Below are 16,369 nucleotides of genomic sequence, written 5' to 3' on the forward strand. Positions count from 1 at the left end.
ATCCCCAGCACTCACAAACACACACGCACACACACACCAGCTTTCATTGAGCCCTTACTTCTCCAGGCACCATGCTGTGTGTGGTCCAGGCATGTTCGCCAGAACCAGAACCACACTCATCGAAGGTTCACTCAAGGCATTTTCTGCAAGTGGCGGTACATAGGTTTTGTGACTTGACAGTACCTGCCTGAGGCCACACAGCTGTGGGGAAGGTCAGGTTTTATCTGGCATCTGGACACTTCACCTTTGCCTGGAGGTTGCACCCTGACCCTCTTCAAGATGTGCGTACGTTTTGTGTTTTGACTTTTGTTGAGTAGAGCTGGAGTTCACATGTTCAGGCACGTGCGTGAATCAAGGGGGCAGCCGCTGGGCAGAGCTGCACCCCCAAGTATGAGTGCTCCTCAATGGGGTCCTCCTTCCCCCTGGATGGTGATCTCTAGTGTGGGGCTGAAGGTGCGAGGCTGGACTTCCTTGTGCCTCCGTTTCCTGCTGGCCGATGGGACCGTGGCTATGCGGGATAAGTGGGTGATAACTGGGGAAGTATGTTGGTGTTGCCAGAATTGTATCCAGTTTCTAGCTAACATGGGCAGCGAGCAAGGTGGTTAGGTTGGCAGTGATGGCATTAACATTTGACCTTCTTGTTAATCCAAGTGTGCTTGGGGTCCTCGTGGATTTGAAAAAAAAATTGGGCCATTGTGGGTGCTGAGATCTGAGGCTGCTGAAACTTCCTGGTAACCTCCTATCTCAGTGTCTTCATCTGCCCTGAGCCTCCTACCTGGTCAGGTGAGGTGGTAATGAGGGATGAGAGGGCCAGTGGGATGGCTTAGCAGGGACGAGCACTTGCTGCCAAGTCTGATAACCTGAATCTCATCCCCAGAACTTACATGATGGAAGGACAGAGCAGATTCCTCCAGGTTGTCCTCTGACCTCCACCCATGCACTGTGGTACATCTGTGCCCTGCACCTGCTAGATAAATAAATAATAAGTAAATTAATGTAATCTTTTAAAAGTGGAAAGGGCCTAGAAAATCTCGTTTGTCCCTTTAACTCTCCCCTCTGTGTGTGAGTATGCAGAGTGGGAATGAAGATGACTGGTCCAGGTCTAGCTACTGACTCAGGCAGGGCCTCATCTTCCAGGGACTCAGTTTCCCCATCTGCAAGTGGTTGCTGTTAAATCCTGCATCCAGCTATCAGGACTCAGGGAGTCGTAGCTCACCTAGGGTGTTGTCTGTGGGGGGAGCAGTGTGGCAAAGGTGTCCCCTGGGAACCTCCAACGGCAGAGGACAAGTCAGGCTAGGCAAAGAACGGTGGGATGAGGAGGCCAGCCAGGGAAATGGCCGTGGCTGTGCGCAAGAGGCTGCCCTTGGGTTGAGCAGCCTGGCCTTTGAGGTCTCTCCACAGCTGACCTTCCCAGTCTGGGCTTGGGTGCTTTGTGGTCCAGGAGCAGATAAGTAGGCCAGACTGTCAGCTGTCAGGACCACCAGGCCCTCACGGGGAGGGAAGAGACAGGATGGGCTCTGTTTCAAGGTAGAGGCTAGCCGAGAGCCAGTGTGGAGAATCCCACAGCCTGGCCTCGCAGTAGCATTGCCCGCTTCCCAGGCCCACTGTGGGGATGGAAGGTGTCTGTTCCCTGGCAGATGGGATGCTCAAAAAGTATCTCCTCTCGCAGAGGAGACAGGCACAGAGAAGCAGGGTAGACGGGAGGAGGACTCCGAGGCTCTTCTGGGGAAACAGGTATTCCCTCTTTTCATTGAGCTGACTGCTTTTTTTGCATGCTGGGCCCTTCCCAGTTCCTGGAACTGCAGGACAGACAGACAAGGTCTTAAGGGACTATCTGCAGCACACAACACCTGCACAAGAGGGGATATGGTTGTCCAAAGGGCCGTGGTGAGCCTAGATAACCAGGAGACTGGTGGGGGAGGGGCCTGTGGTGCTGAGGAGGAGTAGCCAGGCCTCTGAGGGTCAGACCAGTAGCCTTTCCACCTGACCGGGGACCAAAATGAGTGTTTGTCCAAAGTTGCTCGTGGGTGGTGGTAGCACCTGTGATGTTCAGGACAGTTGTTCAGGACACCTGTCGGGCTGCAGGTTGCTGAGAGTCAAAGGTCACGCACACCCACAAGGACAGCCTCTGTAAACCTAGTACGTCACAGGTGTTTGGAGAAGCAGCTGCAGCTTCCATGTGAAGCCATTGTCTCGAAAAGCTAAACGGAGAATCACAGTTCAGTGCAGCCATCCTCCTGTAGTTGGTTGCTTTGTACTCTTTGCTCTTTTGAGGGGCCCACCGCCCAACTCCCAAATAAATCACACATGGAGGCTTATGGTTACTTTTAAAAGCCTTAGCTTGACTTGTTTCTAACCAGTTTTTCTTAAGTTATCCTATCTTTTGCCTCTGGGCTTTTATCTTTCTCTGTTTCTGTATACCTTTCTTTACTTCTTTCTTGGTGACTGGCTGGGCGGCTTGGTGGCTGGCTCCTAGCATCCTCCCCTCATTTTCTTGCTCCTCCTGTTTATTCTGCCTACCAGGTTTACCTATCCTTTCTCCTGCCTTGCTATTGGCCGTCCAGCTCTTTATTAGACCAATCAAGTGTGTTAGACAGTCAAAGTAACACAACTTCACAGAGTTAAACAAATGCAACATAAAAGAATGCAGCACATCTCTGCATCATTAAGCAAATGTTCCGCAGTATAAACTAATGTAACACATCTTAAACTAATATTCTACAACAAGATGCAGTGTGATTTTGTTCACAGGAGCCCTTAGAGTACCCAGGTGGTGAGGTGGGGTCCTGGGGGGAGGGGAAAGGGGTTGGGTAGAGTGTTGAATGGGGACGGTCTTAGAAGGGCAGACGGGAGGTAGTTTGTGGCCATTGGTGGGGACAGTTGCCCAATGCCATGGGAGTGGATGCTTAAAAGTGGTCAACTCTGGAGGCTTCACCTCAATGCAAGTGAATAAGCCAGTTGTGGCCGGTTTCCCCCTGAAGGGACGCAGGACACAAGTCTCCTTACTGTGGCTTGTTGATGGAGGAACCAGTGTCCATGGTGGCTGTGCTCCAGCCTGATGAATGTCTTAGAAAATCTCAATTCCCTAGAAGTGTGGCCCTGAGCCATATCTGGTGCTGCAACCACTGCCCCTTCCTCTGAGGTTTGGCCCACTTCTGACTGCATTCTTGAACCTCAGCCAGTGCAGAACTGGAGGCCCTTGTGGTATTGTCCTCATAGGGATGTTTGTGTGTGGGTTTCTTCCTTGGGATAGCCTTGTGCTCCAAACCACTGCATGCATTGTCACTGGAAGGGGCCGTAGCAGTCTGGGGACCAGCTGTGGTCGGGAGCTGAGGATGGAAGCCCTGGCCCAACCCAGCCCCATGGCCTCGTGTGGCACTGGCTCAATGGAGACCTCTCACATTTCTTTCTTTCTTTTTTTTTTTTTTTTTTGAATTTTTCGAGAAAGGGTTTCTCCGTAGCTTTTGGTTCCTGTCCTGGAACTAGCTCTTGTAGACCAGGCTGGCCTCGAACTCACAGAGATCCGCCTGCCTCTGCCTCCCGAGTGCTGGGATTAAAGGCGTGCGCCACCACCGCCCGGCTTCCTCTCACATTTCTTAATATTAAAGTTCATAACTGCTACTGAACGAATTCTCTAGAAGTTTCCCAGAGACGCCTTACACAGTTTAGAGTCAGGGCCACCTTCCCTGAGATGTAGGGCTTTCTACCCCACAGGTGAGCAATATGTATTTCTAGTGGGGGTAGGGGACAGAGAACCTTGGGTGGGTAAACAACACAGTCTGCTGTGTGTCAAGTGTGTATCTGGCACATGGCTGTCAGGAAACAGAGACAGGAGGATCATGGGTGTGAGGCCAGCCTAGTTGCACACTGAGGTCCAGGCTAGCCTGGGTTGTATAACCTGTCAGAAAAACTACAAGAAAAGATACCTGTTCACCACCTGACTTGGTCCTTGTTAAATGATAGCCATTGTCATTAGCCTGACACTTTGGCCCAAGAACAAGAAACAGGAGCTCCTAGAATCCCTTGGGGCACTTGGAAGGCAACCAGGCTTCTCAATTTTCTTTCTTTGTTTCTTTTTTTCTTTTTTTTTTCTTTCTTTCTTTCTTTCTTTCTTTCTTTCTTTCTTTCTTTCTTTCTTCTTCCTTCCTTTCTTCCTTTTTTCCTTTCCTCCTCCTCCTCCTCCTCCTCCTCCTCCTCCTCCTCCTCCTCCTCTTCTTGACAGGCTATGGCTCTGGCTGTCAATGCTGTCATGGTGGTCACAGCAATCCTTTTGCTTTAGCCTCCTGAGTTCAGGGATTACAGATGTGAGTTGCCACACCCAGCCCTCTACTCGTTTCCTGCCATGTGGATCATCTTGATCTAAACCGAGCTGGGTTCTGCATTGACTTGTCTCTGTGCTTTCAAGGTGGGACCCTGGCCCTGCTCTGCCATGACTTAGGGCAGCTCAGCCTGAGGCTGGCGAGAGTCATAGCTGGTTGCTTCTTGTTGCTAGGCCGGGTCCTGAGCAAACTGGCCCTTGTTCAGCAGGCTCCAGTTTAGGGCTGCGGTAGAAGCCTCTGGAAGCATCACTAAGTTGTTTTCATCTTTCTGAGTGACACCCAGGATTGCAGAGAGGTGGGGAGTGGGTGACAGGCTCCAGGACTGGGTGACAGTCTGCTTTAATTGCTGTTTCCTGATGATGCGGCACTGTGTGATGCTCCCTCTAAGGGTGCTGGTGCCGCCGCCACCGCATGTCCACAGATGCACCTGACGCTTCGAGTGCTTCCTCTCCTGTCCCTGAGTCATGCGGATTAGCAGAATCCTCTTGTCCACTCACAACCATTTCCCTGAGGGCAGAATCCAGTTTGGTTAACTTTGCCTCATAGTGCTCTGTACCAGTTTGGGACCTTGGAGGGGCTTGGGCATGGTGGAGCGAATGAAAACGATTGGAGGGGTGGATGAACAAATGAATGGACAGCCAAATGAGTAATGGAGTGAATGAATGACTCTTCTCAGCCTGTGCTGTTCTTTGTTGGGGCTAAGTGGGAGCGGCAATGGGTGCAGCCACCATGTGAGCTGTGGAGTTAGGGTGTCTTTGGGCTGTGCCCCTGTTGGGATGTGGTGTGTGTCTGTGTGTGCACATACCACACAAATGCTCTGATCTCAATGCCTGGCCCTTGCAACTTGAAAATTGGAGCTGCTATCGAGTCTAGGAAAATCACTGCTTAACAGAAGCTTGTTAAACAGTAATAGGCCCCAGAACAAAAGCCAGCCTCAGAGGCTTCCCACGAGATCTCACCCACTGACAGCCGCCCACAGTCCAGACACATTTGGTATACAAATCTGCTCTGTGTTCAGTACTGTGGGGGTTCACCCCTGTGGAGCTTTTTCTGGGTGGCCCTTATTGCAGGCTACCTTTGGGAGCACAGGGAGTGTGCTCGGTGATGGATACACACACAGGTACCAATATGTCTGTGTCCAGTCCTGCCCAACTTGGGAGCTTCCTGAGGTTTCTCACTACTCCTGGCCCCAGAGAAACCCACTGGCAGTGAGGATGCTTTTGGTATGACCTCCCAAGTCCTGAAGCTGCCGTGGAGGAGCAGTGAGGTACCCACTAGGGACCCTCTGATGGAGCCAGCACATCTTTCCTCCCTGGGGCCCTGATCTTTATACCTGGACAGGTCCCCTGTCCTGTCAAGCTGGAGTCAGAGAGAGGTCAGGAGACATGTATCTTGAGGCTACCTTCCTTAAAGATGTGTCTGCCTGTCCTTGTGTGTCACCAGAGCAGAAACCAGTTTTCCCATAACCCTGAGGGACTCAGCAGCCACACCCTTTGATGTCTAGGGAATGTTCTAGTGTGTGACTGTGTGGACATGGATATCACACTTGTGTATTGAGCTACTGTGGTGAAACTCTTGAAACCATTTATGGGTAGCCTGTGGGTGGGTGCTGACGTTTCCCCAGGATAGGAGTGGACTACCACGTCACGGTGACAGGTATTCAGCTTCAGTTAGGCAAAGCCATGGCACCAACACACACTCCCACCAGCAACGTGTGCACGTTCTGGTTGCCCCATATCCTTGCCAACATTTGTGACTATCAGTCTTTCTCATTTTTGCCATGCTGGTATATGGCGTAGAGCTCACTGTGAATTTAGAGGACATTTCCAGAGTTGGTGGGATAGCTTTATGAAGTCATAGCTCGCCCATCTTTATGCTCTGTCATCCTTTGTGTATGGCTTTCTGTCTTAAAGCTGCCTCGGGATCCAGCGTGACTGCTGTAGCTCTCTCCATCATGACTGAATTTCTGGATGCATGTTGGGGGGAGGGAGCTTGTCCCTGAAGTCACAGAAATTTTTGGCGTGGGAGGGGTGTGATGGAGAGGGGCTGTTTTTGCAAAGATTGGTCCTGTCTGTTTTCTTTACCACTACGGTTCAGGCCTAGTACACAGCCTCTTGTGTACCGGGGGCTCAGCAGAGGCTGTGGAAGGAAATGGGGAAGATGAGAGACGATGACATGCATGGCAGGCATGGGAGGGTTAGTGCAACAGGCCCACGGGGCTCGGGATCACCCTAGGGGTATATGGAGAGTGAGTGAGGTAGGTGGTACAGAGAAGCGAGGTTGGGCTGACACAGGGGAGGGAGACAAGACCTCTCTGGTCACTGCCAGGGATTTAGTGCTCGATTTGAGCCACAGGGAGCCCCCAGAAGGGTGGGAAGGGGAGTTTGCTGCTCTGACTTCCATATGAAATGGTTTCAGGGGGAGAACAGGCAGCACTGGGGGCAGGTTGGGATGGGGCTGGAAGCAGGTGGACAGGTGGGTGGATTTGAGGCCTACTTGGGAGGAACAGCAGCTGAGATGGGAAGGACCAAGAGTCAGGCCTGACTCAGCCTCTCAGTTTCTGTCCGTCCCACAACCCCCGTCCCTCCAGTTGTTTTGGGGACAGGCATGTAGGTTCCTTGTAAAACTTCTTCTAAGGAGTTTTTCAAAGGTGTATGAGTGTCTTGCCTGCGTACACATCTGGGCACTACACGTGTGCCTGAGTGTATGTTTGTGTACCACATGTGTGCCTGAGTGCGCGTGGATGCCGGAGGAGAGTGGCAGGTTCCTGAAAGGTGGAGTTAAGGATGCTCATGCATTGCCATAGGTGCTGGGAACTGGACCCAGGACCTCTGCAGGACCTGCAGGACCTCTGCAGGAGCGGCCAGTGAACCTAACCATTGAGCCGTCTCTCTAGCATCTTCCCTGACATATGGTATCTCCAAACTGTAGGCTGGATTGTCCACTGGGGCCCATCCTCCTTGTGTGCACAGGGCTTGTGCACTGGACTGACTGGCTGGCTCAGAATGGGCAGGATCTGCCTCAACCATGAACCAGGCCTGGTGAGCCCATCAGCAATGACCAGAACTATGTTTATTTTTTGTTTTTGTTTGTTTGTTTGCTTTGGAGACAGGGTTTGTCTGTGTAGCCCTGGCTGTCCTGGAACTCACTCTGTAGTCCAGGCTGGCCTCAGACTCAGAGATCTGCCTTGCTCTGCCTCCCAAGCGCTGGGATGAAAGGTGTGCACCACCGCCACCGCCACTGCCACCACCACCGCCACCACTCAGTCAGAGCTGTGTTTTTGAGCCTGAAATGTGTTTCCTAGGGGAGGGGTCGGGTTTTGCAATTTCCTGGGTCAGATTAATGATTGCTTCATGAAACCACAGCACTTGAGCTGAGCCACTGGGAAGGCCCTGGAGAGGCTAAGAACAGTGGCCTGCAGACCCTGCGTGAGGTTCCATCTCCATGATCTTCATGGGACAGGGGCTCCAGGGCCTGGTGCCTTGTGCCTGTGATATATGGTCCGAGAGTCAATGAGGTGAAATGTGCCGAAATGTCTTATTACCCACACAGAGGGTCCCTCGGGTCCCCAGCACCTCAGGTGGGGACTCTGATCATCTCCATCTGTTTCGTTTTCTTTGGCATGGAGTCTCTGACATCTAGGTATGTTTGGCTCTAACATCCGACAGGGTGACCTTTAGTTGAGAATTACCCTGGCTACAGTCAGAGCGCCCTCTCCCCTCCATGGCCATTGTGTTCTCTTTGATTTGGGTGGCCCAGAGCTCACCTCCGACTCAAAGCATTTGTTTTTGTTTGTTTATTTGTTTGCTCATTTATTTATTGAGGCAGGGTTTCTCTGTGCAATGACTCTGCCTGTCCTGGAACTCGCTCTGTAGTCCAGGCTGGCCTCGATCTCACACAGATCTGCCTACCTCTGCCTTCCGAGTACTGAGATTAAAGGCCTGACCTCAAAGCATTTGTTTATCTGGTGCCCAGTCACCCCATCCAGTTCTACTCTGGAAGGCAAGCTGGCTTACTCTCTGCTGTACTCCAGCACCCAGGTCACTGCCTAGTATGTATTTGGGGGTACAAGCAAATGATTGGAACACCCAGTCCCTCGTTGTCCAAGGCAAAAAGATTGCTCCAATGTTCCTATCTCTCAGGCACTTGGAGTGCATTTTGGAGGTCCCCAAGACTTGCAGAGCAGGGTTGAGGCAGTTGATGGCTACTGACAGAGGAGGATGTCCCTGCGTATTATTCTGCTGACTTTGCTGTAATAAAGGATCCAGTCTTGATGTTGGCATCACCTACCTCTAATGGGGCCACTTTGTCTTGCCACGTGCTGCTGGAAACATCTGTGAGCAGAGAGATTGCAGCAGGGAAACCAGAAGCCAAAGAGAACCTGCACCCCACAGTTGTTTCCCAGTGAGGCCACACCTCCCAAGGGTCCCATCACATCTCACGTGGCTTCTTGTTAGAAACCAAACCTCTCTGATGCAAGGTCTCTCACTAGGACCTGGGTTTCACCCCAGGCATCCTGCTGTCTTCACTTTTCCAGTGCTGGGACTACAAGTGTGTACCACCACACCTGGCTTGGTTCAGGGCAACCTCAGGCCCTTATACTTAAGGCTGAGCCATCGGAACTCTGTTCTCAAGCCCATTCTATGTCAAAAGTGCCCACAGGATGCCGGGCCCTCTGGGGCTTCGTTTCCCACACTGGTGGATTATGGTGTTCCAGGATTGGCTTCAGCGCCTTCCTCCAAGTCTTCTGAGGTCTTGCCAGGTGCTTGGCGCTGGCTAGAGTTCACCAGTGCAGCGTGAGCATCGTTGGTGGGATTTATGGCCTGGCAGGGAGACATAAGCACAATACACAGGATGAGTTCATTAACGTGACTGGGAAAACAAGGAGTGCCGCGGAAAAAACAAGAGTGGGTGCGGGAGCTCAGGGCTCAGGATGAGCCGTGTGGGCCTTCCTGAGAACAGACCCGGCATCCCAGGGGGCCTCGCCCTATGATGAGGCTTTGTTAGCAAGCACATTGAAGACAGAAGGAACAGCCATGCAAGGGTCTGGGTGAGAGTGTGCAAGCTTCCAAGGCAGAACAAGGATGCCAGGCTGCTGGAGTGATGGGGTCGATGGCAGGATGTGTCGCTAGAGATGCCACGGGGGACAGATGGAGGAAGGGGCTCACAGTCAATGTTAACATGGTCAATTCATGAAATTTTTAAAGATCATTTTGGTGGGGAGGTGGACACGCAAATGCCAGAGCATATGTAGAAGCCAGAGGGCAGTTTGCTGGAGTAGGTGCTGTCCTTCCATCATGTGGGTCCCGGGGGCCCAACTCTGGCCCTCACGCTTGGGGGTGAGTGCCTGTACCCGCTGAGTCATCTTGTCAGCCAAAGAATTCCAAAGTTAAAAAACATTTTTTTTGAAAGATATTAGACCTCAATTTTCAGATAAGGGAAAGGCCACACCGTCACTGTCATTATGCTTCCCGTATAAATCACTGGGCTCAAGGCATTTCATACTTTGGTCTCCCGCAACCCCAACCAGCTGCTCTCACCCCAGGCATTTGAGGCTCTGGCTAGTCTCCTGTGACCAAAAGAGCCAAGCGGGATCTTTGGGGAGCCTGCCCTGCCAGCTTTCCTGAGAGCCCTCTGGGAGGGGAATGGAGTTAGTCTGTTCCAGATGAGGGCCTGCGGGCACGCTCCAGCTCTGCTGGGCTCTTGCACCTTGAGATTCCTCTAGGGCAGAGTTTTTAAACTCTGGGTTGTGATCTTACTGATACGGGTTGTGACATCCCTGGGATGTGGGCGACTGGCATTTAAAACATGGTGTGTGTGTCGGGGAAGGTGCCAGAGAAATGGTTCAGAAGAGGAGTGGGGGGGATCATGCATGCCGGTGCCAGAAGAGGGTGTTGGATCTCGTGGAAGCTGGAGTTACAGTTCTGTGAGTTCTAGAAACCAGATTCAGTCTCCTAAAAGAGCAGCAGGTGCCTTTAACCAGTGAGCCATCTCTCCACAGCTGGCCCCCACAAGTTAAAAACAAACAAATAAATAAAAATCTAAACCACTAGAAGCCTGATGTAATGACATGGTTAATTCCGGCACTGCAGAGGTGGAAACAGGAGAAGATCAGGAGTTCGAGGTCACCCTCGACTACGTAGAGAGTTCGGGGCCAGCCTGGGCTACAAGAGATCTCATCACATGCAAAGAATCCAGGAATCTACCCTAGAGAAGCAGGGGGCAGAGTGTAGAGTCAGAAATACTGCCGCCGGACTGGAGGTCAGTCTGGCTGGGGAGGTTGTCCCGGGGAACGAGCAGCGTTTGGAAGCTGGTGTTCCGGGTTCCGTGTTGAGCAGGGGCTCCACAAGCCTCTGGGCATCTCACAGATACGGCCTATTTCAGGCGTGCACACGGCTACCTGCTGGCTCCGGGCTGTGTACCTCATCTATGCCCTCACTTATTTTGCTTGGGCTTCCTATTTTTGCACAGTTGCTGGGAAATTACATCCTAATTGACTTTACATCTTATCTTTTTAATATTATGGGTGAATTTCAGTTTGGATATACAATTTAGGGGCCAGCGAGATGGGCCAGTGAGCTTGCTGCCAAGCCTGAGTTCAACCTCTGGGACCCACATGGTGGGAAGAGAAAACCAGTTTCTACAGGTTGTCCTCTGACTTCCACATGTGTGCCCAGGCATGTGCAAACCCACATACATACCCATATGCTCAAATAAGTAACTGCCGTGATTCAAAACATAAATGAATAAACCTTTATGGAGACCTGCCAGCCTTGTCTGTCCTGGAGCCTTCACACAGCAGGGCTCACACAACCTGTGTGCCTTGCTTCTGCCTTCTCTTCTTCCCCTGTAGTACTACATTGCATCCACTGTGCCGGGAATGGAACTGACTTAATCCACCAGGTCACACACGCAGTCGTGAGCACCCGTGGGGCTTGTCCGTGTGGCCAGAGGCAGGTTGGTAATCTCCCAGCGGATCTCCAGATGTTTCCTAGAGCCTCGCTTTACAAACACCCCTGTCATGGGTGGACACGGAGCCCGCACGCTCTCCTAGCTGGCCAGCCTTTGCTGGAACTCCCCCCAGGACCTTTTTCTGGCACAATCTGTTTGGTCTTTGTTTTGTTCTCTTGCTATTGTGAGATGAACGATTGCTGTACGGTCATGCTGGCCTTGGCAAGGCTGCCAACCTTCTGCCCCAGCTGCCTGAACGCTGAGGTGACGATCGTGCACCCCAACACACAGCTAGATCTTTTTTCTTTTAGCTTTTCCCATTTTGTCTGCTTTGTCACGGTGACAGGGATTGAACCTAGGGCATTGCACATGCTGGGCAAGCCCTTGCCTACATTTTAAATGCAGTATCGTTTATTTATTCTTTGAGATTACAGCATTCACACAATGTATTTCAATGGTATAGACTTGCTACTCCTCCCAGGTTCTTCTGCAGCCCCTCTAACTTAGATTTTTTATGCTTTTCTTTTGTCCTTCGAGACAGGGTCTCACTGCGTAGCTCTGGTTGGCCTCAAACTCCTCCTGCCTCTGCCTCCTGAGTGCTGGGAGTAAAGGCGTACATATCTTACCAGGCTGGTTATTATGGTAGCTTGCAGGGGTCACAACTGGGTGAGACTGTTGGATTTTTCAGCCCCAGCTGCCTGCATAGCGCCTTCCTGCATTGTGAAAGCTGAACACAGGGAAGACGCTTCCAGGTCAGCACCAATGTGATTTCTCTAAATTCTGTGACCGATGCGTGTGGTATCATCAGCAGTAGTCTTACCATCAGGTTCTGGTGGGCAACAGCCTGTATTGTTTGTGATCTCCTTGACCAAAAACTTGAGGGGATGCTGGGCGGTGGTGGCACACACCTTTAATCCCAGCATTTGGGAGGAGGTAGAGGCAGGTGGATCTCTATGAGTTTGAGGCCAGCCTGGTCAACTGAGCTACACAGGGAAACCCTGTCTTGAAAAACAAAAACAAACAAACAGAAAGAACTTAAGGGGAGAAATCCCACACCTGGTCCTGGGTTTATCATCATTTTTTTGCTTTTTTTTTTGAAAGGAGCTTTTTAAAAAAAATATTTATTTTTATTTTAAATGCATTAGTGTTTTGCCATGTGTTGTGAACTGCCATGTGGGTGCTGGGATTGAACCCAGGTCCTCTGGAAGACCAATCAGTGTTTTTAACCATTGAGCCACCCCTCCAGCCCCCTGTGTGGTTTCTTTTTGAGATAGGGTTTCATTATGTAGCCCTGGCTGGCCTGGAACTCAGAGAGATCTACCTACTTCTCCTTCCAGAGTGCTGGGATTAAAGGTGTGCATCACCATGCCTGACCTCAGGCTTCTTATTTACCTCTGGGAGAAATTCTCTCTCTCTCTCTCTCTCTCTCTCTCTCTCTCTCTCTCTCTCATTCTGTGTGTGTGTGTATGTGTGCGTGTGTCTTTCTGTCTGTGTTTTATGTTTGGAAACAGAGTCTCTCATTTGCCTGTTACTTGGCGATTAGACTGGCAAGCCAGTGAGACCCAGGGATTTCCTTGTCTCTGCCTCCTCAGTGACAAGATCAGAAGCCTGTGCCACGGTGCCTAGCTTTTTTATGTGTGTTCTAGGGATTGAACTCTTCTGGTCATGCTCACCCAAAAAGCATTGACCACTCACTGACCCGTCTCGCCATCCCTCAAAGAAGTGTTTAGTACCCAGCCCAACTGTGCTCTCCCAGTGCCTTTCTGCCTGCTGGACTGGCCTAAGGGATCCTTGCAGGCAGCACCGTCCTCAAAGGACTCACCTTGGCTTCCTCCCACTCCCTGTTCTAGGGCTGTTATCTTTGACCTTGGGAAGGGGGACGATGGGGTGACAGAATCAGCTGTGTTTGGCCTTGAGTTTCACGACCGACCGTCATCTAATCTCATATCCTGGTGTCTCTGGTCTCTTTGAAAGAAAAAAGTGATTCTGTAGTCACAGTGGGCTAGAATCCACCTCCTTGAGTGTGGGGCAGAGTGGGGAGGGTCACTTTTCACTAGGTGACACTGTGATGCCAGGGGGGCCCGTCTGATCCAGCCGTTGTTCCTTTTCACTTCTCCTTTAAACCTTCCAGTGGCCCATGAGGTGGACACTGCGCTTGGTCCATGGCAAGACCTTCTGTGTCACCAGGGTAAAGCAACTATGACTGTCGCTGCCTCAAAGGGCTATGGTGCTGGCCAAGAGTGTAAAGTATAGTACAGAGGGCAAGGCCTGGCGTGGGGCACCCAGGGACACTCTGGCTGCCGCCGCCAGGGTCCTGAAATGCCTCTCTGTTTGTGCCAGATGTTCAGGCTGTGGTTGAATGCAGCCACAGGAGACTACAGCTGTAGGAAGATGTGACGTGGCCTCTCCTAGGTGGGAATCATTCTCAGCAGACGGTTGACTTTTTTTGAGTCCCACAGAGGATAGGCTAGACCCAACCATGGCTTCCATGACGGGGCCTTGTAGTATTCAAGAAAAAACTCTGGCCCTGAGAGGTAAGCTAGGCCTAGGAGAGTGTGGTCCAGTGTCAGCCTGCCAGCTCTGGCCTGCCACCTGTTGTTTCTGGCTGTTTGAGGACAGTGGAATAGTTGTCCTTGTCCTGGAAGGCCTAGGAGACAGTTGAAGGTGATGGAAACTGCCCGAGACTGGCTTTTAGACATTGCTGTCTCTGATGAGCTGGGGGTGGGGACTCTTAGCTCTATAGAAAGTAGAGGGTCAGAGCCTTTGGGAAAATAGGTGGTTTTGTTTTGAGACAAGAGTCTCATTCATCATGGATTCCAGGCTGACCTCAAAGTTACCATCTTCCTGTTTCAGCACCCCAAAGTACTGGGAGGACAACCCTAACCACTAAGTTTGTTTTACACAGCTGGTGACTGAAGCCACGCTGCCTGTGTGCTAGACAAGCTCTGAGCCACGCCTCACCCCTGCTTGGTGCTTTTTCTATCCCACAAAGCTGGTGACTGCCAGTAATCCTCTTCCCAGAATCCTCTTCCCTTTCCTTGCACTCTCAACATGTCACGTGACACTGGCTTCCTCCCCCCCCCCCTTTCCCCCCCAATGCACAGAGCCTGTGTTTCCCTAATTCAGTAAGAGCCCCACAAGGCTAGAGACAGACAAGTCTGTCTCCTTCCCACTGCTGTCTGCCACTCCTGGAACCTAACCTGTCAAGGGTTGTTGCTCATAGCATGCTTGATGAGGGAATGAGTAAATGAAGGAAGGAGTGAGCGGATAAAGGATCAAATGGATTAGTAAAGGAATGAGGGAATAAACAATGAAAAGTGAAATGATCCGTGAATGACTGTAAATGAATGAATGAATGAATGAATAAATGAATGGCTTAATGGATGAGTGACTGACTGGAAGTGGAAATGCCACCGAGTCACAGCCACCCGTGCAGGGCTCCAGTCCTAAGAGCGCCTCCCCTGAAGAGCACTGTCTTAGCCAGTGTTTGTTTTGCTGGGAAGAGATGCCACGACCAAAGCAACTCTTAGAAAAGAAAGTATTTAACTGGGCTTGTTTACAACTTCAGAGGCTTAATCCATTTCCTCATGGTGGGGAGCAGGGCAGCAGGTAATGTGGGCATGGTGTTCAAGGAATAGCTGAGACCTTACATCCATGGGCGGAGAGGAAGGACTACCGTGGACCTAGAGGAGGCTTTTGTTTGGTTTTGTTTTTCTAAACAGATTTTCTCTGTGAACCCTGGCTATCCTGGAACTCACTCTGTAGACCAATCTGGCCTTGAATTCAAAGAGATCCGCCTGCTTCTGCCTCCCGAGTGCCCCGGGATTAAAGACAAGCACCACCACCACCGCCACCCTGCTTTGGGCTTTGGAATGGGCTTTTGAAGTCTCAAAGCCCACCGCTAGCAACCTACCTTCTCCATCAAGGCCACACCTCCTAATCTTTCAAACAGTTCACCACCGGGGACTAAGCATGCAAATACATAAGCCCACGGGGGCCATTCTCTTTCAGACCACCACAGCTACCTTTCTTTCCTGGTGTGCCTTTGGGCCCTTGGCACAGGTTGGTTTCAGGCAGCTGCTGTGAACCTTAGGTTGGGAAGCCCCTCCTCATGCGCCTCTCTGTGTCTCCCTACAGAATGTCCGCATAGACCCCAGCAGCCTGTCCTTTGCGATGTGGAAAGAGATTCCCGTCCCCTTCTATTTGTCCGTCTACTTCTTCGAGGTGGTCAACCCTGACGAGATCCTAAAGGGCCAGAAGCCGATAGTGCGGGAGCGTGGACCCTACGTCTACAGGTGAGGCCAGGCGGGGGGGGGTGGGGCTATGGTGGTGGATGTTCTGCTGTACTGAGCCTTGGAGATTGCTCCAGATGTGGGCCAGGCACAGAAGCAGGAGGCCATAATGGCTGACGGTGTCTTTGTGGAGTGATACTGCTGTGGGCCTAGGATGAGTGCTAACGTGTGTGTGTGTGTGTGTGTGTGTGTGTGTGTGTGTGTGTGTTCATGGGGGCGGGTGGGCACAGAGGGTACAAAAGGGGCAAAATGACTGCTATGGAGTCAGGAAAGTTAGGCAGTGGTGCAGGAAGCAGTTAACATGGCACATAAGAAAGGGGACAGAGAGCACGGAGGGGGCTGTGTTTTAGGGGGCCTGTGGGTGGGGGGAACTTGTGACTTCAAGGATGGGAAGGGACAGTGGCCCTGGAACGGTAGGATGAACAGTGCAAAAGCCCTGAGGTGGGAGAATGGTGGCATTGGGGACAGCGAGGAAGCCAGCTTACTGTACCGTAGGGCCTAGGGCTTGCCTGCCGGCAACTCTCTCCTTGGTTCTCAGTGGGTGTGCTCCTGCTGAAGTGCACCCTACAGATGCAAAAGCTGAGGCCCAAGAGGTGTTTGCTTTCAATGGCACATGTCCCAGTCCTGGGCTCTCATGGTTGAAACTATGGACTCAAGAGTGGCCGCTTGATCTTCCACCCCCTGGTCAAGGAGCTTTACTTCTGTACGCCTGTTTCCCTGTCTGTGAGATGGAGATGATAGTACCCATTGTGGGTGGGCTCAAGGACCTGGCCTTGGTGCTGTTGGGCACCAGCGCACCGACGCTCT

At 51.6% G+C, this 16,369-nt stretch overlaps 1 protein-coding gene across 2 annotated transcripts in view; it reads left to right on the plus strand.

The window, feature by feature from the left end:
- Scarb1 (scavenger receptor class B member 1) overlaps nt 1-16,369 on the plus strand; it is a 67,735-nt gene that overhangs the window by 22,614 nt on the left and 28,752 nt on the right. For both annotated transcript variants that reach the window (XM_057764621.1, XM_057764620.1), the window contains exon 2: nt 15,408-15,565. In XM_057764621.1, coding sequence (XP_057620604.1) covers nt 15,408-15,565 — 158 coding nt within the window. The remainder of the gene's footprint in view (nt 1-15,407; nt 15,566-16,369) is intronic.

The sequence above is a fragment of the Chionomys nivalis genome, chromosome 3 (genome assembly GCF_950005125.1).
Source record: "Chionomys nivalis chromosome 3, mChiNiv1.1, whole genome shotgun sequence".
NCBI lineage: Eukaryota > Metazoa > Chordata > Mammalia > Rodentia > Cricetidae > Chionomys > Chionomys nivalis.